The 19,980-nt window shown below is 44.3% G+C and overlaps 1 protein-coding gene across 5 annotated transcripts in view; it reads left to right on the forward strand.

Moving 5' to 3' along the window:
* The window catches only part of HEATR6 (HEAT repeat containing 6), a 36,485-nt gene extending 26,239 nt beyond the window's left edge, over nt 1-10,246 (forward strand). For 4 of the 5 annotated variants that reach the window (XM_045490551.1, XM_045490554.1, XM_045490553.1 and 1 more), the window contains 6 exons: nt 1,396-1,530; nt 2,235-2,357; nt 3,069-3,193; nt 4,025-4,121; nt 5,194-5,398; nt 7,851-10,246. In XM_045490551.1, coding sequence (XP_045346507.1) covers nt 1,396-1,530; nt 2,235-2,357; nt 3,069-3,193; nt 4,025-4,121; nt 5,194-5,398; nt 7,851-8,422 — 1,257 coding nt within the window. In that variant the 3' untranslated portion in view covers nt 8,423-10,246. The remainder of the gene's footprint in view (nt 1-1,395; nt 1,531-2,234; nt 2,358-3,068; nt 3,194-4,024; nt 4,122-5,193; nt 5,399-7,850) is intronic. The other variant, XM_045490552.1, reaches the window with a different exon arrangement.
* The last annotated feature ends 9,734 nt before the right edge of the window (nt 10,247-19,980 follow it).

Consider the following 19,980-nt stretch of genomic DNA (forward strand, 5'->3'; position numbering starts at 1 on the left):
CTCAGGTCATGATCTCACAGTTTGTGAGTTCGAGCCCCACATCAGGTTCTGTGCTGACAGCTCAGAGCCTGGAGCCTGCCTCGGATTCTGTGTCTCCCTCTCTCTCTGCTCCTCCCCTGCTCACACTCTGTCTCTCTCTCAAAAATAAATAAAGATTAAAAAAAAAAGGTAAATCTTCATAATACCCACAAGAGAGCCCAGTGCTCAATTTAAGAGTCTCCACTGTGCACCTGACACTGTGCAAGGAACTTGACACACAGTGTTACATTTTACTGTCACCAAGACTCTGCCAAGTAGACATCTTTACCCTGTGTTATTGAAGAGGAATCAACACTTAGGTTCAGGGACTTGCCCAAGGTTGCAGAGATGGGAAACAGCCACTGAAGGATTCAGCCCCAGCTCTGCCTCTGGATCCGGTGCTCTTTAGACTCTGGCACATGGCCTCTGGGCTGTGCAGGGCCCTAATGCCCACTAGCAAGTTACACCATATGTTTGTGCCTCAGTTTCCTTGTGTGAAAATGGAGATAATGACACATACTTCATTTAGTTGTACTGAGGATTGAAATGGGTAGATATGTGTAAAGCTTAGAGCAGTGCCTGGCGTGTGAGAGGCTTTCTGGAAAACACGAGCCATGGCCGCCGTTACCACCATCACCCCCTGCCCCTCCTCATGATCATCATCACTCCCATCACTCCGGCCACCTAGCTGTAGCCAGCTGTTTCCTATTTCATAAAGTGGAAGGATGCAGTCATTGTTTTTTTTTTCTTTTAATTTTTTTAATGTTTACTTATTTTTGAGAGAAGGAGAGAGACAGAGCACAAGCAGGGGAGGGGCAGAGAGAGAGGGAGACACAAAATCCAAAGCAGTCTCCAGACTCTGAGCTGTCAGCACAGAGCCCGATGTGGGGCTTGAACTCGGGAAAGACAAGATCGTGACCTGAGGCAAAGTTGGAGGCTTAACCGACTGAGCCACCCGGGCCACCCAGGCACCCCTGCAGTTGTTTTCTAAAGCTCCTTCCCCTGCTGTGCAAGGACTAGCGGAAGCATTGACAAAAGGCTACTGCTTAAAATTTTTTTTTTAACGTTTATTTATTTTTGAGACAGAGACAGAGCATGAACGGGGGAGGGGCAGAGAGAGAGGGAGACACAGAATCCGAAGCCGGCTCCAGGCTCTGAGCCATCAGCCCAGAGCCCGACGCGGGGCTCGAACTCACAGACCACAAGATCGTGACCTGAGTTGAAGTCGGACGCTTAACCAGCTGAGCCACCCAGGCACCCCGAAGGCTACTGCTTTAAAGAATGTTGCATTACTAGGGCCACCTGAGGTAGTCTTAGCGGCAAGTTGGTTCTGCTGTAGTGTCTGGGGCCACAGCTGTAACCGTGCCCCTGATCCAGGTGGTGATGTTCTGGACGATGATGCTAAACGGCCCTCTGCCCAGAGCCCTGCAGAACTCAGAGCACCCAACCCTGCAGGCGAGCACCTGTGACGCCCTGTCTTCCATCCTGCCCGAAGCCTTCAGCAGCCTGCCGGTAACTCCAGGAGTGTTTTCTCACCTTACGTGGTGCCCCCGAGCAGCAGAGCTTGAGTTTGATTCAGATTCGTTGTCATCTTGAGCCGGTATTCAGCATCATCCCTGGCTTGAGTGTGGGGTGAGGGCAGTGGAAACACTTCAAATCTTAATGTCTCAGGGGAGCCTTTCCTCCCTGTCCTCGGAGGGCAGGTGAGGGAGGAGGCTTGGAAGAGACATTTCAGAAAGACTTCAAAACCAAGAGTTAGGAGGACCTGGGTTTATCTCTTCCACTCCACTCCCTGATTTTCTTAACATCTCTAACCCTGGGTGTTCTCATCTATAAAATGGGCACAATGTGAGGAATAACACGAAGTGTGAGCAGTACTTGGCCAGTGCCCACCACATGTATATTCAGGCTGCTCCCCTTCTTTAGTCCTCAGTGGCATTTGCATGAATTAGCTTTTATAAAGAGGCTGCTTTCAGAAAGTGAACACGGTGACCTAACTCACACAGTGGGAAAGGTTAATGGTCACAGGTGCTGTGTGTGCCCAGCACCAAACAGGCACTCACCCAATACCTGGATCTGCGTTGCCCCTCTGCTCTCTGCTAAGGTAGCCTCACGGTCTCCCTTGTGTTCAGATGCAGACACGTCCCAGTCGCGTGTTGAGGACAGTGGCTCGTGGTTCTTTCTCACTTTCCCTGCACCCACCTTTCTCACTACAGAGCGACAGGCAGATCCTGTGCATCACCATGCTGCTTGGGCTGAACGACAGCAAGAACCGTCTAGTGAAAGCGGCGACCTCGCGGGCCCTTGGAGTCTATGTGCTTTTCCCCTGTCTCAGACAGGTCAGAGCGAGCCTGCACAGCCCTTCTCTGCCTCTGTGATAGACCAGGGCAGTGTTGATTTGGGTGCATACAGAGCTTCTGAGTTGGACAGTAAGGGACACCAAATTGCTCTTAGTTTCTTTAATTGCTACTAAAATACGGTAATGCCTGTAAGTTCATTTATTTCTAATTATTTAGCACACTGGCCAGGACCCTAGATTTACATTAATGAATAATTGAAAAAAAATGAAGTGGGATATTGCCATGGGATAATAATAATTTAGAAAGCTGATGTAGAGTTGTTGCTAAGAAGCGAATAAATTTCTTTTTTACTCTTAATTGTGACATCTCACTGTGAAGTGGGTAATGAATAGGATGTGTTTTAGAAATGCATTTCATTGTCAGTGTCATTTCCCAAGGTGGAAATCAGTCTAAGCACAGAATTCATGGATCACTATCGCAGACCAGGTTATAAGATGTTCAACAAGAGCAAAATCCATAGGCCCCTCGGGTATGCGTGGCACATACCAAAATCCCAGAAGACCTTCCCCTGGGGTTTTAATGAGTGTCCACATTATAATAAGTAGAATAGTAAATTGAGTAAATAAATTTTGATTTTCAAATAGAAATTGTGGTAAAGGCTTATATCATTGTCTGAAAATAAATTTCAGAATTTCTAAGGCAGCTGTGTGAGCTCCCAAAGTAACTACAGTGTTTTATTTTCTCTTACAGGATGTCATATTTGTTGCAGACACAGCGAATGCAATATTAATGTCACTTCAAGACAAATCTCTGAATGTCCGGGCCAAAGCAGCCTGGTCCCTGGGCAACTTGACAGACACTCTGATTGTCAACATGTAGGTGACTCAGCTCATTTCCCCTGGGTGACTTCTGAGGTTGAGGTCCCAGGAGGGTATCTTTGATCTCTACTATAAAAGAACAGTAATTCTCCCATATCGTGTAGTCAGTCTTCCTGCTTTGTTGTGTTTTATTCTCCTTCAAGTAATGAGATTAGTAAGTCGTTCTTTATATATACATGTATGTGTTTGTGTGTGTGTATTTAATACTGTATGCTGATACAAGTAACGTATCCACATTATAGAAAATGTGGAAAATACTAAAGTAGAAATTCAAAACCATAATATAGGTCGCACTACTCTTTAAATATCAAATTTGTAATTTTTCAGAGTAATAAAAAAAAAATTGAAACAATACAATACAAAAGGGTTAATCAGTATAAAGCCTTCCTCCCTAGAGGCAGCTATTGTCCCTCATGTACTAGTGCCCTGCTTATCATTGCTTAGTTCTCCCATACAGCATGTCTAAGCATCCTCCCAACTTCTGCTGGCTTTTTATAAATTGTTCATTACTATTATATAATCACCACTGTGAAGTGATTATTTAAACCACTCCATTACCGAACATGTGCATTATCTTAGGCTTTTCTAACCAATGGACATTTTTGTACATAAAATCTTTATTTCAAGATACACCTTTTGGTCACATTCCTAGATGTGGACCTACTGGGTCAAAAGGTATAAACTTTTAAGTTCTTGATATAATCGGAACAGATTTGTTGAGCTGTTTTCCCACATTTTTATAGTTCTACTAAGTGAATGCCTCTGTATATGTATATATTTAACTGAGTTTTAACTTTTAACGTGTTTTGTCTGCTTTGGATGGAACAGGGAAACCCCAGACCCAAGTTTCCAGGAAGAGTTCTCTGGTCTCCTGCTCTTGAAGATGTTGCGATCAGCTATAGAAGCGTCCAGGGATAAAGACAAGGTAGACCCACAGCAAAGCCTGGTATTTCTCCATTAGATACTTAGTGTATTACAGTTGTATCCCCCAAATGTATCCCTGTTGAAAGGAGATCAAGAGAGTACTCAGGTATAATGTGGCCTACTCCACACTGTACAGTTTCCTTCCTGTCTCCTGTCTCAAGAAAAATATCAGTGCTCTTTGTAATACTGCTCCATGATCTGTCCGTGTTTGTTTTAGTATTAGTCTGCTTTTGGTTTTTGTTTTTGTTCTTTTCTAAAAAATCTTTAAGTAGAAGTGACAAGTCAGAAAAATGAACAGCCCTTGGCTTTGTATAGCTCCCATTAGACTAATAAGTTAAAAGCATAGAAATGGGTTTTAGGGTCAGGTAGACATGGTTCAAATCCTGGCTTGCCCTTTAGTAGCCGGGTGACGTTTGGTATATCATTAACTTCTCTGAAGGTCTGTTTCCTCATCTGGAACCTGGAAGTCATTACATCTACCTCAGTGGCCTCGGAGATGCCTTGTGTTAAAGTACCTAGCATGATACCTGACCCATACCGAGTGCTTAATTTAGTACAGTGACTCTGAAAACCTGGGAAGCCCTATGTGGACTAATCTGTTCAGAATTTCTGGGGCTAGGGCCTGGGAATTGGTTTTGGAGAAAGAAAGCTCCTCGGATGATTCTAGTGTGCTGCGAAGGTTGAGAGAGACTTTCTAATGGAAAAGTACTGGACTGGAATTTTGAAACCTCGCCTCTCCTTGTCACCTTGCTGCAAACCAGCTTTGCCCTGTAGCCTCTGGGTCTTCCACACGGTCTCTGTAAAACGAGGAAGACAGACCTCTCTGGGGTCTAATCCAAAAATACCAGTGAGGAGCTGTGGAAGACCTCACCTCTCTGATGGCATAGGCTGTTCAGCACATAAGACCTTGCAGAGTTTCAAGAAGCCACACTTTCACAGGCTGCTGTTTTCATTGGCTTTCCAACTTTAAGCTGTCCAAGACCTCCTGGGTTTTTTAAAGCTGAAATGATACTTTCTGTAACATGTCTTTGGCAAAGCAGATTTCGAATGCTTTTTTTTACATTTTATTATAGGTAAAAAGCAACGCAGTGCGGGCCCTTGGAAATTTGCTTCATTTTTTGCAACCGTCTCATATAGAAAAGCCCAGGTTTGCTGAAATCATTGAGGAGTCTATCCAGGCCCTCATCTCTACTGTGCTGAATGAGGCTGCCATGAAAGTCCGATGGAATGCTTGCTACGCAGTGGGGAATGTATTTAAAAATCCTGCTCTTCCATTAGGTAAGAAGGTGTCTCTCTGGTGCAGGGCCTCAGGACAGCACACTCCAGCCTACAGTAGTATTCAAGATGTTCCTCGTAGTTTTACTTATCACATATTAGAAAAAATGGAAATGTTTCGAATGCCCAACTTTAGGGGAATCATAGTATATATCATAGTATATATATTCAAAGGGATCCTTTAGAATTATGTGTACAAAAAGTTTTTGATAATCTGGGAAAGTACTTCCGATGTTAAGCAAATTAAAACAGGATATGCAGGGGCGCCTGGGTGGCGCAGTCGGTTAAGCGTCCGACTTCAGCCAGGTCACGATCTCGCGGTCCGTGAGTTCGAGCCCCGCGTCAGGCTCTGGGCTGATGGCTCGGAGCCTGGGGCCTGTTTCCGATTCTGTGTCTCCCTCTCTCTCTGCCCCTCCCCTGTTCATGCTCTGTCTCTCTCTGTCCCAAAAATAAATAAACGTTGAAAAAAAAAAAAAGTTAAAACAGGATATGCAGTTGTTTCTACGACATGATCTCAATAAATGGGTAGAAAAAAGAGTGAAAGGAAATTAGCCTAATCATTAACGGTGGTTGCCTCTGGAGGGGATGATGAGTAGGACTTTTGTCTGCTTTCATTTTCTATAAGAAAATGTTGTTCTAACAACCGGGGGGGGGGGGGGGGGGGGAGGGCAATGAAGGAGAAAAGCTGGCATGGAAGAAGAGGTCCAGATTGGAAATCCCAAATGAGCCCTTGGTACTGAAGTGGGCTGCTGTGTAGGAGGGCATCTCAGTAATGACGTGCCGTGCACCTTGATAGAGCATCAGTGGCTTATAGCTGCTTAGGCATATAGGTCAAAGCCTCCAAATCCCCATTCCCTCTCCTTACCAGCATTTGCCTTATACATTTGACTCTGTGACAAGATTTGAAACATGTTCCTGGAGAGGTAAAACCATTCTGGGCCAGCAGAGCATGCATCAGGTTAGGGAGATCTGGCTCTGCTCCCCTTTATTGCCACGATCTTCCAGCCAGGGAGTGCCTGGCTGGCTCAGTTGGAAGAGCACGTGACTCTTAATCTCAGGGTCATGAGTTTGAGTCCCACACTGGGGGTAGAGATTGCTTAAATAAATAAATTCAATTTAAAAAAAAAATGCTCCCAACCGAGGGCTAATGGAGAAGTAGCTTCATGGTGTTTTCTACAGAGGAAATAACCCAAAGTGACCTTTGGAGTTGGAGCTCATTAAGGTAGATGTCTGCCTGCCTGCCTTCAAAGACAGCAAAGAAGTTCGGAAGGGCTGAAAGAGGGAAGCTGAATTCTTTAAAAAAAAAATTTTTTTTTAATGTTCATTCATTTTTGAGAGAGAAAAAGAGAGAGAGACAGAGCAGCAGTCGGGGTGGGGCAGAGAGAGAGAGCAGGACACAATCTAAAGCAGGCTCCAGGCTCTGAGCTGTTAGCACAGAGCCTGATGCGGGGCTCAAACCCACAAACCATGATAAGACCTGAGCTGAAGTCCGACACCTAACCGACTGAGCCATCAAGGCGCTCCTAAAAAAATTTTTTTTTAGTTAATTTATTTTTGAGAGAGGGCATGAGTGAGTGAGGGGCAGAGAGAGAGAAAGAGAGAGAATCCCACACAGGCTCTGCATTGTCAGCACAGAGCCCGAAGCGGGGTTCAAACTCATGAATTGTCAGATCATGAGCGAGCTGAAGTCAGATGTTTAAACAGACTGAGCCACCTAGGCACCCCAGGGAAGCTGAATTCTATTCTGTCCATCTTGAGGAATAAGAGCCACCCCAAAATTGAGTGGGGAGTGGTAGTTGTTCTGATGAGGAAGAAAGCAGGCTGATTTCCTGAGACTGACCAACAGGAAGGGAAAGAAGACAGAAACTGGGACATCATCTTCTCAAAATTAGAGAATTGCACCTTTGGTTAATCTGAGTACTCTGTTCCTTAGTCACTGCCTAGATAGTACCTTCTTTTTCTTTGCAATAAAACACATGACTTACTATGTCCAGAGCAGTGTCTGGATGCTAATCTGGGTGATGAGATATTTTTTTGTCATCATGAACAAGGCTGGGCATACGGTTGTGCAGTGTGTGCACTGCTCAGAAGCAGGCAACTGAGCACAAGTGGCACTACAGTTTAGTCCGAGCTCCTCAGCCTTACCCCCGTAGGACAGCCTCTTCCCAGAGAAGAAGCCTCTTTCACTGTCGCCAAAGTCCCCATTTAGAGTAGCAGCGGCCCCCATGTGTGCGGCAGACTGTTTAAGGAAATGGGAAGTTTGGGAATCTGTACTCAGCCCCTTCCCTAGAATCCCGCAGTGAGTACCGGTCACCCTGATCCTATAGGGTTAGCGTGAGAATTGAATGAAAACCTAGTGTCAGCTGGAGCATAAGTGTGTATTTCCTCCACCCTCTCCACTCCCCTGCTTGTTTCTAAGCCTTCATCTGTTGTAATGCCGGTGGGTTCTTTCTAGGAACAGCCCCGTGGACCTCCCAGGCCTACAACGCCCTGACGTCGGTTGTGACATCATGCAAGAACTTCAAAGTGCGCATCAGATCTGCCACTGCCCTTTCCATCCCGAGCAAGAGAGAGCAGTATGGGTCAGCTGAGCAGTACGTTCAGATCTGGAATGCATTGGTCACTGCCTTACAAAAGAGCGAAGACACCACAGACTTTTTGGAGTTCAAGTACTGTGCCAGCCTACGGACCCAAATCTGCCAGGCACTGATCCACCTCTTGAGTTTGGCCAGTGCCTCAGACCTGCCCTGCATCAGAGAAACCCTCGAATCAAATGGGGACATGGTGCAGTCCTTTATCCTACAGTTTTTAAAATCAGGAGCAGAGGGAGATGATACCGGAGCACCCCACAGCTTGCACCAAAGAGACCAGATGGTCAGAGCGGCCCTGGAGCACGTAAGCAGCCTCCAGGCACTGGCTGGCGACTCAGCCAAAAGGGCCATCATGGACTTTCTAGAAGATACCCTCACCATTTATTTTGACTCCTCTGGATCACAGGTAGCACTCCTGGGACTGACAGATCGGTGAATGGTCTGCCATACCTTCCAGGTGTCGTGGTGATGGAAAGACCCAAGCTTGAGTATCAGATATGCAGGATTCAATTTTAGGGGCAGAAACAACCCATTCAATTTTATTCAGAATGGGCTCACATCTATTTAAATTTTTCCCAAAGGGCTCAACCACTTTAGGGAGTGGTTCCGCTGCATTGGCCACGGTCCAGGTTGTTGGAACCTCTGACCTGTGCAGCCGGGAGCCAGGAAATACGGTCGTAGGGCGGGCTGAGCAGACTGGACGGTTGCAAAGGGTGTTTGGCCTCAGACACCAAGATAAAGACAAAAAAAGAATGAATTTAGGAATTGTTATGTTATATATTGTGTCTCGGAATTGTTCTTCTTTTTGTAATAAACTAATGAAAACTAGTGTGCCCATAACCTTCTCTGTTTTTAGATCAAGTTGCGTTTATAGAAAGCCTGAGGCAGAGCTGATGTTCGGCCAGTCTGCACTGGTGTAGCTGCTTCAGTTGCTAAAATACTGAGAAGTTCCTCACAGGCTGCTAAACAGCTACTGCACTGAGCTTCCCAGGTACGCACCCTGGAAGCCCTCCGTGTGCCTCCCCACGAGCCGCTAGCTAAAGAGCTCCCTACTGGCACCTGGCTGCCACCCTGGGCCCGCGTCCAGTTCGCCGTAGCCGCACCACCCGCTTCCGTCTCAGCTTCTAAAGTCCCCGAGGAGAGTGTGGTCCGTACACTAAAGGTATGATTGTTTCACCACCTTTGCATCTGTGCCTTAGAAAAAGAGTTCTCTAATTTAATTTAGATGGTTATAAAACTTTTTAAACTATATTTTGATAATGTCTAAGCCGTTATAAAAGTGATTTCTCCCTGAAGAATTATTTACATTTAAATTTTGCATTCCTCTATTAACCACCAGCAGTTTATGAGAATTGATTTCAGGTAGGAACTTCAATCCACAAAAGAACCAACTAAAATTACTCCATACTTATATTTGATCTGGGATAAATAAAAATCAAGATACATAGAATGGATTTTGGCAATACATTATTTAACTGTTATTTAGCTTAAAAGTCATATTTTAGGGCATACATATGTCCTCAGCATTTCTCATTTGCCCTTGAGTTGCTCTTTTCCCTCTACTATGTTGTTGATTGTTGAGGAAATACTATCCAAGCAGACAGGGGAACAGATTAGTCCGGTAACTGAAGGCCCACTTTTCCATTGGTAGAATGCCAACCAGTTTCCAAACAATTAGACTATGGCACAGTAAAAACACCCATGTAGAACATTCTTTAAAGTTGCTGATGACTCTGGACACGAATTATTACAGAGGCCTAGGGACTGAGTTGAACCTGTACTGATCCTAATGATGAATCTTGGAACTTCCTTCTCTTTAAGGAATATGTTCTTTTTTAAATTTTTTTTTTTCAACGTTTATTTATTTTTGGGACAGAGAGAGACAGAGCATGAATGGGGGAGGGGCAGAGAGAGAGGGAGACACAGAATCGGAAACATGCTCCAGGCTCTGAGCCATCAGCCCAGAGCCCGATGCGGGGCTCGAACTCACGGACCGCGAGATCGTGACCTGGCTGAAGTCGGACGCTTAACCGACTGCGCCACCCAGGCGCCCCTAAGGAATATGTTCTTAGCAGCAGCTTGTTTACTTGTCCCTGTCCTAAAGGTAAAAATGTGGCATGGATACCCACTGTTTGGGGGGCTTTCACTGGTGACCTTCTTGATAAAAATATTTGTGAAATGACTTTGAGTGGTCTGATTTGATGATTTGCTCTTATCCTTTGTTTATCTTGAATAAAACTTCATTTTTTGAAGAAACTTTTACTTCTGTACAGATTTCCTTGTCTCTGAAAACAGATGTTAGTGTGCTCATATGCAGGGAAAGCCGAAGGGTAAGCACTTCTAGAAACTCCAGGAGCCCGGGGTACAGCTTCTGTCTGGATCGGATGCTGGTTCTCTCCTTGCCGTAGCACTGTGGGTGTACCCCAAGGGCAGGGGCTCCCACACGCCCTGCGCTGGTGCCTCAGGAAAGCTGCCATCGTGAAAGGAAGCCTCACAAACAGTAAAGGATTAGAACTGATTCTGATGCAGAAACAATAGAAAGTCTGGCTCTGATGCAGAATTCTAATTCAGAACGCCAAACTCTGAACTTTCTTTTGATGTTTAAAAGGGAAAAAACCAGGGGCATCTAGGTGGCTCAGTTGGTTGAGCGTCCAACTTCAGCTTAGGTCATGAGTTCGTGAGTTCAAGCCCCGCATCGGGCTCTGTGCTTACAGCTCAGAGCCTGGGGCCTGCTTCAGATTCTGTGTCTCTCTCTTTCTCTGCCCCCGCCCCCCATCTTCGCACTCTGTGACTCTCTCTCTCTCTCTCTCTGTCTCTCAAAAATAAATAAACATTTAAAAAAATTAAAAGGAAAAAAAACAGGAGGAGGGGCCATCCAGGTACAGATGGCTAGAGCCTCTGTTTAATAAACTGACAGCATGATGACACCTTGCTTACTTTTGAAGTTGTCTGTGACCACTAAAAGCCACTAATTCTGACCCACTTGGAGAACTTGAGGAAGGCACACGCTATAACCTGTTGTATGGTAGTAGTTCATGGTAAAGCAGGGGTCCTATGGTGATTACAGGGCAGCAGAAACCCTCCCACCGTGGAACACCAGGGCAAGAGCTTCCTTGATTTTGACATCTGTGCATGAACACAGACCCTGAGCTGAACATCACCGTCTTTCCAGCCTAAGAGTTCTGTGAGTTCTAGCTACTCGGCTTCATTTGACCTTCACTTTGTGAATACAGTGCAGTGCTTCAGAGCCCAGGGTTGAACCCTGGTCTGCTGCTTTCTATCTGTGAACATCTTGTGCCTCAGTTTTCCCATCTGCAAAAGAGGGATAATAGTGCCTACCTCATAAGGATATTATAATGAGTAAATGAGTTAGTATGTGGAGAGTTCTTCAGACAGCTTCTGGCACCCAATAAATGTCAGATACTTATTTTCCTTGAACTTTCAGAGCACTAGACAGAAATACGGTCGACATACCATGACCTTTCGTGTTGGTAAATAGCTAGAGTCTCCTGACTGCACCCTCAGGTGAGGTGTTACCTCGGATGCCTCGGGAACCTGGATCCAGCAGTATGGGAGAGGCACCACCCCAGGACCTCGGTAGCCTGCCAGATACAGCCCTCCGTCTTGCCCCTACAGGACCCCGTGGACAAGGGAAATGCCTGGGTGTGTGGGAGGCCACATACTTAACGGGGCAGTAGTGACCCCTTTCCTAGTTCTGCCTCAGGACGCATCCCCGAGGGCCAGTCAGGAATTAACATCCAGTTTCCACAAGCTTTGGAATTACACCTGGGTTTTGCAGGACAACTCTGCAACTTAATAACCACACCCCTGGGCAAGTTACTTGACCTCTCATCTGTAAAATGGGGATAATAGTACCTCCTAGGGTTTCAGGAGTAGGTCGCATGATATCTGGCTCGGAGCTGGCACAGAGCAAGCACTCAGCAATAAACGGTGCCCTTGTCACACCTCTCTGATGTCCTTCCTGGGCTTGAATGTCTGTCTCTTCACTGGAGAAAGATCATTGGAGTGGGACCTGCTTTTGGTACACACCTGGAGGCCTCGGGTCACAACTGAAGGGATCCTCAGCTCCAGTGGACAAGGATATTGTATTAGGGTTGGGGTCAGAGGACTAAAGCACTGCCACCAGTAAGAGCAGCCCACAGGAATGCGGCCTGCGGGTTTAATTCAAAGCAGCGGCAGCGTATGCCATTTGCAAAAACCTTTCCTTGAAAATTACTGCCCTGTCGGGGCGCCTGGGTGGCTCGGTCGGTTGAGCATCTGACTTTGCTCAGGTCACGTTCTTGTGGTTGGAGTTTGAGCCCCACATCAGTGCAGAGCCCGCTTTGGATCCGCTGTCCCCCTCTGCCCCTCTCCCACTTGTGCTCTCTCTCAAAAATAAAACATTTTAAAAAATTTAAAAAAAGAAAGAAAGGAAATCACTGCTCTGCCATTGATTCCATGACCAGCTGGTGTTTACTGTAGGAATAGGGGCATTTCTTGAATGAGAAGTTCTATTAACAAAATTTATCACATATCAAATAAAACCCAAATGGTCATTTTTATGAATGCTGAAAGAGCATTTGACAAAGCTCAATGTCCTTTTTTGATGAAAATTATTTTTAAAAAACTAAAGATACATTGTTAACATCATAAAGTATACCTATCTTATCAGTGACTTTCCTTAAAACGTCAGAATCAAGACAAGGAACCCTGTCATCACGACTATTACCTAACATACAAGATTTAATGATCAAGGTGATTAAACCAACAATGCAAATTAATTTTCCAGAAAGTTTTTTCAAAGAGTTTCCAAATTATGATTATTTGTAGAACACCAGTCTGAGAGACTGACTCCACAAAGCACTATTTGCAGAAAGTCGAGATAAATCAACTCGGCAAATAATAGAACTAATGAAAGTTCTGTAAGGTAGCTGTTTACAAATATGCCCAAATCGCTAGCTCTTCCGTATGTCAGCAATAATGGGTGCGATATTTTTTTGTCAAAAAAGATTCCGTTCACAAAAGTCACAAAAGTAATAAAATACCTAGAAATAAAGAAAGCCAGTCCAAGGAATTTGTGCGAAAATAAAAATTTTTCAAAGGCCACAAGAGACATTTAAAAAAGAGAAGGTATACGATGTTCTAGACAGAAGGACTCAATATTATAAAGACCACTTCTCTTTAAATCTATAAATTTAACCACATTCCCATCAAAGTCAAAATAAGATTTTTTAAAATGACAAAATGATTCTAAATTTCATCTAGAAAAGTAAATGCAAAAATTCAAACCAAGGAATCAGGCTTTTGGCTACCACCCTGTGAGAGAAAAGAGAATTTCTCCTTCAATTAGTGTGCCCCATGGAAGCACTTTCCAGGCTCTGTAAATCTACACACCCTGCTACATAAAAATCCATCTTTCATTCCAGTCCTACTCCATCCTGTTTCTCCCACCAGATGTGGCTATGGAGCCTGGACTAAATGCATGGAGCAGCTATCATGAACAGAAGGAATAAACAGGAACCTCAGGGAGGGACCAGAGAAGTCAGAGCCCCACCAAACCGGCATGAGGTTTGCCATTTTCCCCCTCTGGCCTCCCCTGGCCTGGACTGCAAGCAGACAGAGACCTGCCCTGCAGACCAGATGCAGATGGAGAGAAGCTATCTCCTATTCTAGGACAGGGAAGGAGGACCCTGGGGTGGGGTGGGGGGAGTCCTGTTTGTTGTTGCTTCTCCCTGACACCAGCCCCTTGGCAAGCCCACCGCAGCCCACCACGGCAGGTGCCTAAAAGTGCAGGGAAGGAACTCCTCTCTGTCCAGTGGAACCGCAGTCCCCTGCGCAAGGGAGTGATGACCATTGTGAGTGATGACCATTGCTTTCTCTCTCCCTCTCTCCCTCTGGGTTTTCTTATTGGACCTCTTACTGTGATGACATTTTCTTCTTGCTTGCTTGCTTGCTTGCTTGCTTATTCATTTTTGAGAGAGAGAGAGGGAGAGCGTGAGCAGCAGAGGGGCAGAGAGAAACAGAGACACAGAATTGGAAGCAGGCTCCAGGCTCCGAGCTGTCAGCACAGAGCCCGATGCAGGGCTAGAACTCAAGAGACGTGAGATCATGACCTAAGCTGAAGTCAGACACAACCGACAGAGACACGCAGGTGCTCTGATGGCATTTTCTTAATAGAACTCTGACACCAAAGGGAAATTTGAAACTTTGGGAATGGAAGAAGAGCAACAGAAATAGGAATTATTTGGGTAAATGTAACCAACTATTTTTTTCATCTTGAGCCCTTTATAATGTGTATAATTGGCGAAAGCAAAATTTACATAACATGGTCTGGTGGGACTTTTAGTAAATGTATATCTATATGGTAGTAAGATTTCTACACTTCACTTGAAGTGACAAAATATTAATCCTAAATAGACTACAAAAAGTTAAGTGTTTTTTGAAATCCCTAGAGAAACCACATTTAAAAATTACACAAAAATGGGGCACCTGGGTGGCTTAGTCAGTTGAGCACCCGACTCTTGATTTCGGCTCAGCTCATGATCTCCTTCCTGGTTGGTTGTGAGATTGAGCCCCTCACTGGGCACCACCCCACATCCCATGCTGAGAACCTGCTTAAGACCCTCTCATGCCCTCTGCCCCTCCCCCACTGCTCTCTCAAGCACTCCTGTGCTCTCTCTCTAAATTAAAAAAATCACACATAAAGATACAGTAAAAAAGCTCAATAGACACATTTTTAAAAATGGGATGCAATTTTTAAAAAATGGGATGCAAACAACATTTCATAATCTGGAAGAAGACAAGAAAAACAGGAATGAAAAACATAGGGAACAAATAGAAAACAAGTAATAAAAGAGTAGCCCTAAATCTAAACATGTCAACAATTAAATTCAAAAGATCTAAGTTATGCTAGTTAAAAGAGATTGTCAGGATGTTAAAAAAAAAAAACACCTCAAGACCTATTTATTATTTATTAGAAACCCATTTTAAGTAAATAGTGTAGGTTAAAAATAAAAGGACAAAAAAGAAAATTATAGCATGCAGATACTGATCAAAAGAAAGCTGGAATAGCTACATTAACATCAGACAAAATCAACATCAGAGCAAGGACATTTACCAGCGATAAAGGAGGACATTATAGAAGGTCAACACGCGACGAAGACATAGTAATCCTAAATGGCCATGTACCTAACAACAAATATTTAAACTGTGAAGCAAACACTGCTAGAACTGAAAAGAGAGATGTTGAATCCACATACTGTTAGAGGTGGAGACTTCAACACTTACTCCTTCTTCAGTAACCAATAATAGAATGAATAGACCATAGTCTGGATCATAAAATGAATCTCAACAAATTTCGAGGAGTTAAAATCACACAATATGAGCTCTGACCACAAAGGAATTAAACCAGAAATCAATGACTGGAAAAATCTCTAAATCCTTGGAAATGGACATACTTCTAAGTAACCCCTGGTCCAAGGGAAAGTCTCCGAGGACATTAGAAAATCAGAAAATCATTTAAACTGAACAAAAACAAAAAATACAACACATCAAAATGCATAGGTGCAGCTAAAGCAGGGCTTTGATGGAAATCTCCAGCATTAGAAAAATTAGAAAGGAAGAACAGTCTCAAATCAATAATCTCCATTTCAAACACAAGCTGTAGAAAAATAAGAGAAACCTAAAGCAAGCAAAAGGAAGAAAATTATGCTGAGTGAAGGAAGCCACTCTCAAAATGTTACATACCAGATGATGCTATGTACATGGCATTATGGAAAAGGCAAAACATAGGCAGGAAAAACAAATCTGTGTTTGCTAAGGATTAGGATGGGAGGAAGCATCCAACTGCAGGGAAGCCTAAAGGAGTGTTTTGGGGTTGATGGAATCCTTGTGGTGGTGGTTACATAAATCTATTCAGAGACTCTGGAACATATACTCCCTCAAAAGTCTATAACAATGATAAGTGGGAGAGAGGCAGAAGGAGAGTGAGGGAGAGAACCCGAAGCAGGTTCCACATGATCTCACCAACTGTGAGATCATGACCTGAGCCGAAAATCAAGCTTAACCGACTGAGCCACCAGGTGCCCCAATAATGACAATTTAAAACATCTTTATCTCTCTCTCTCTCTCTCTCTCTCTCTCTCTCTCTCAATGTCTCTCTCAGTGTACAGAGTGTTCACCTTTAGGTACCCATAGTGGACAGTGTGCCAGGTAGAGTAGCACTAAACGTATCTTTTAAATGGATGAAAAGCATTCATTCCGAAATGACTCACTGTACTCAGGGCGCCTGGGTGGCTCAGTTGGTTAAACCTCTGACTCTTGATTTCAGCTCAGGCAGTGACGTCACAATTCATGAGATCCAGCTCGGAGCCCCGAGCCCACTGTGAGGACCTGCACTGGCAGCATGGAGGCTGCTTGGGATTCTCTCTCTCCCTCTATCTCTCTGCCCCTCCCCTGCTCACGCTCTCTTTCTCTCTCTCTCAAAATAAATAAACTTGCAAAAGAAAGAAATCACTCACTGTACTCAAAATATGGGGGCCAATATTCCTAATAATAATGATAAGAGCTAACTAACATCTTTTGGCTGCTTTTAATTTACCAAGCACAGAAAAGATCCTGGGTGTGTTATCCTACCGCAGTTATAACTTAAACCATCCTATTACATACAAGAATATATTCTGTAGCTATTCTTATTGCTTAAAAATTTCAACTCTTTTTTTGTTCTTTGTTTCTTGAGGCAGACGTTCTTAAAACTATAAAGAAGCATCACCTCTTCTTGTTCAGGTAAATTGTGGCAATGCAGCAGAATGGCCAGCAGATGGAGACAGAGAACATAAAGTCGTTTAGACCCGGGGCTTGTTTCTCAGGCTCAGGAGCCCGGGCACCTAGATTTCGCGTCGCTCTCAGTAAGTAGAGCGCTGAATCTCGAACCTGGAGAAGTTTAAAAACTACAGATTCTGAGTTTATCAGCCTGGGGTGCAGTCTTGCCATTAGCAGGTTTAAAATCTGTACCAGCGATTCTAATTACAGCAAAGTTTGAGACCCACTACCTAAGAAGGAGCAAAAGCAGTGGGTCTCAAGCTGACGAGTTTCAGAATCACCTGGAGAACTTGTGAAAAACAGAAACTCGGGCTGTTGGAGTCTTCATTCTTTTGAGAACCAGTGCATACCGAAAGGGTGACATATTGCTATAGTTAAATATATAGACAGGACTAAATCTGATATCATCTTATACTGGATTCTAATATACCCGTAACTTCAGGCATCAAATGTTTAAGAAAATCTTATAGCAGATAAATTTTAATTGAAAACAACGCTAACCATGAACTTTCCCTTGGGTCAGCTGGGCTATCTTGTAGAACATAGGAGCCAATTCCCTCTCCAGAGAAGCACAAGCTGCTGTCAGGTTCCAAGAGTGTTAATATTTGGCCACTTTGCAGCAGGGGATTAGGAAAAAGTTGAGGTCCTTGGGCAACTGGATTACCAGCCTTCATGAAGTCTGTTCCCCAGATTTGTTTTCACTTTCTTTCACCAAAGTATTTAAATTATTTAATATTAGAGCCTATATAGTTAATTTTCTAAATAACATTTATCTCTTTTCCATATTATAAAAAAAATTTTAATATTTATTTTTAAGAGAGAGACAGAGACAGAGTGCAAGGGGGGGAGGGGCAGAGAGAGAGAGGGAGACACAACCCAAAGCAGGCTCTAGGCTCTGAACTGTCAGTGCAGAGCCCAGCGCAGGGCTTGAACCCACGAACCATGAGATCATGACCTGAGCCGAAGTCGGATGCTCAATCGACTGAGCCACCCGAGCACCCCTCTTTTCCATATTATAGAAGTAATGAATCTATCTTCACTATAGAATTTTTTCAAACAAAAAAACAACAACCAATAAGTATGTGTAAGTAAAAATGACTTGTGATGATTGCTATTACCATTTTGGTATGTTTCATTTTAGACTTAAAATTTTTTTTAAGTTTATTTATTTATTTATTTTTAGAGAGACAGAGACAGGGCGAGTGGGGGTGGGGCAGAGAGAGAGGGAGACAGAGAATCCCAAGCAGGCCCTGTGCTGTCGAACTCCCCAAACCGTGAGATCATGACTTGAGCCAAAACCAAGAGTCAGATGCTTAACCAACTGAGCCACCCAGGCGTCCCTTTTTCCTTTTCTTTCTTTTTTTTCTTTTTTTGTTTAAAAATTCTTTTTAAGTTCATTTTAGACTTTTGATGATACATGCATGTGTGAGTATGAGTGTATGCCATCCATGTGGACTCATATGATCACTCTTCGATATATAGGGTGGGAAGTTAGTCTACAAAATTGTGATAATAACCTATGTAGTTTTGGATAGTCTGTTATTTTATTTAATAACCTATGATAGCCTTAAATATTTTCCTAAAACATTATTTTAATGACTTGAGAGTAGTCCACAGTCAATACGTCGTGATTTTAACCAGTTCTCCATTGCTGGACGGTGTTTTCCAATTGTTTGTTGACTTACATGCAGCTCTTTCACAGACATTAGAGTTTTATTTGGATGTGTGATATGAGGCAGAGATGTTGTAACTGTATGCCTCTCCGATCATCTCTGTACCACTGATTTAATAATCACATCATCCTTCCTGGGTTTGACGTACTTTGTTGCTCAGATGCTACCTGCTTATACTCCCACAGGGCTGTGGTAGGCTTCCCAGTGTATTCAGCCCTCTGCCCCTCTATCCTGGTGCTAGTGCCCAGTGTATTGACAACTGAGATGGCGGGTGGGTCAGTGGTCACTTTGGGAGTGAGACTGATGGTAGGACAGGGGAGAACCTGCAGGCTCTACCTTTCCAGGAGGCTGCCTGGATACACGATCTCATTAGCTTCCCTCACCTTGTACCCACATGGCCACCAGTCTCTAAGCCCGGGCCCTTCCTTCTTCCTGAAACTATGACAACAGCCTCCAAGTGGGTGATCTGCCACTAACAGGTCCGTAGGTCTCCTCCCCTTTCTCACTGCTCCCTGAGCCCTTCACATGGCGTCACTGTCTACCAGCCCCCTCCCCCACCCCAGCCACCGGTGGGCTCCATGCCTGTGCAGGCCTTTGGTCAGTCCAGAGGCTCCCAGCCCTTCGGGCACCATGTCTTCTGGGCCACCTTCCGTGAGCACCCCTGACATGGGGTATTGTGGTGCTCAGCTCATAGGGTTGTTACAGGATTAAATGAAATGATCAAGCCCCTAGCAGAGAGCCAAGCACTAATAAGACGCAAGTGAATGCTAGCTATTACCACTGTGTCTGTTATGCTCCTTACCATATTGCTCACCACCCTGTATTACAATCACCCTTTTACCTGGCTGTCTTCCTACCAGACTGTGGGCAATTTGAGAGTTAACATCGTGTCTTCTCACCTTTTTATCTCCCCCACCAAGCACTGGGCCAAGCACAGAGCAGGTGCTCAGCAAGTGCCTGCTGAATGCAATGTGAAATATCCCTATTTCACAGATGAGCAAACTGAGTCCCACAGAGGGAAAAATGACTCACCCCTAATGATGCTGCCAGTAAGGGACAGAACAGGAAATGAATTCAGGCCTTGGAGACTCCTTTGTCCAATGCTGTTCTCTCTATACTGCTATTACCTTGAGGCCAGATATAGAAGGAATGAAAATACAAAAAGGAGTGATTTTCAAGCCTATTATTTTTCTGCTGTGTTTTACTCTGGTCTTGCCAGCTATGGTTTTCCTGATAATTCAGGAGCTCAAGGGAAGACCTTCATACAGCCTTGCTCTCAGGAGGGCGAGCTGTGACATTAGAGCTGACAGCAGCCTTCTGGGTCATCCAGTCCACCCTCTTTACCCCTTCACCTCAAGGCAAATCAAGACTCTGAGAGGGAAGTCAGTCACCCACAGCCACACAGCAGAGCTGAACTCCCTTTACAGTGCTCCTCTTATCCGTGAGAAGTAAAGTGGTGTCAGCATGGCTGAGCAGCTGAAGGGAGTTCAGTTATTTACAG

This window comes from Leopardus geoffroyi, chromosome E1, assembly GCF_018350155.1.
Source record: "Leopardus geoffroyi isolate Oge1 chromosome E1, O.geoffroyi_Oge1_pat1.0, whole genome shotgun sequence".
Taxonomy (NCBI): domain Eukaryota; kingdom Metazoa; phylum Chordata; class Mammalia; order Carnivora; family Felidae; genus Leopardus; species Leopardus geoffroyi.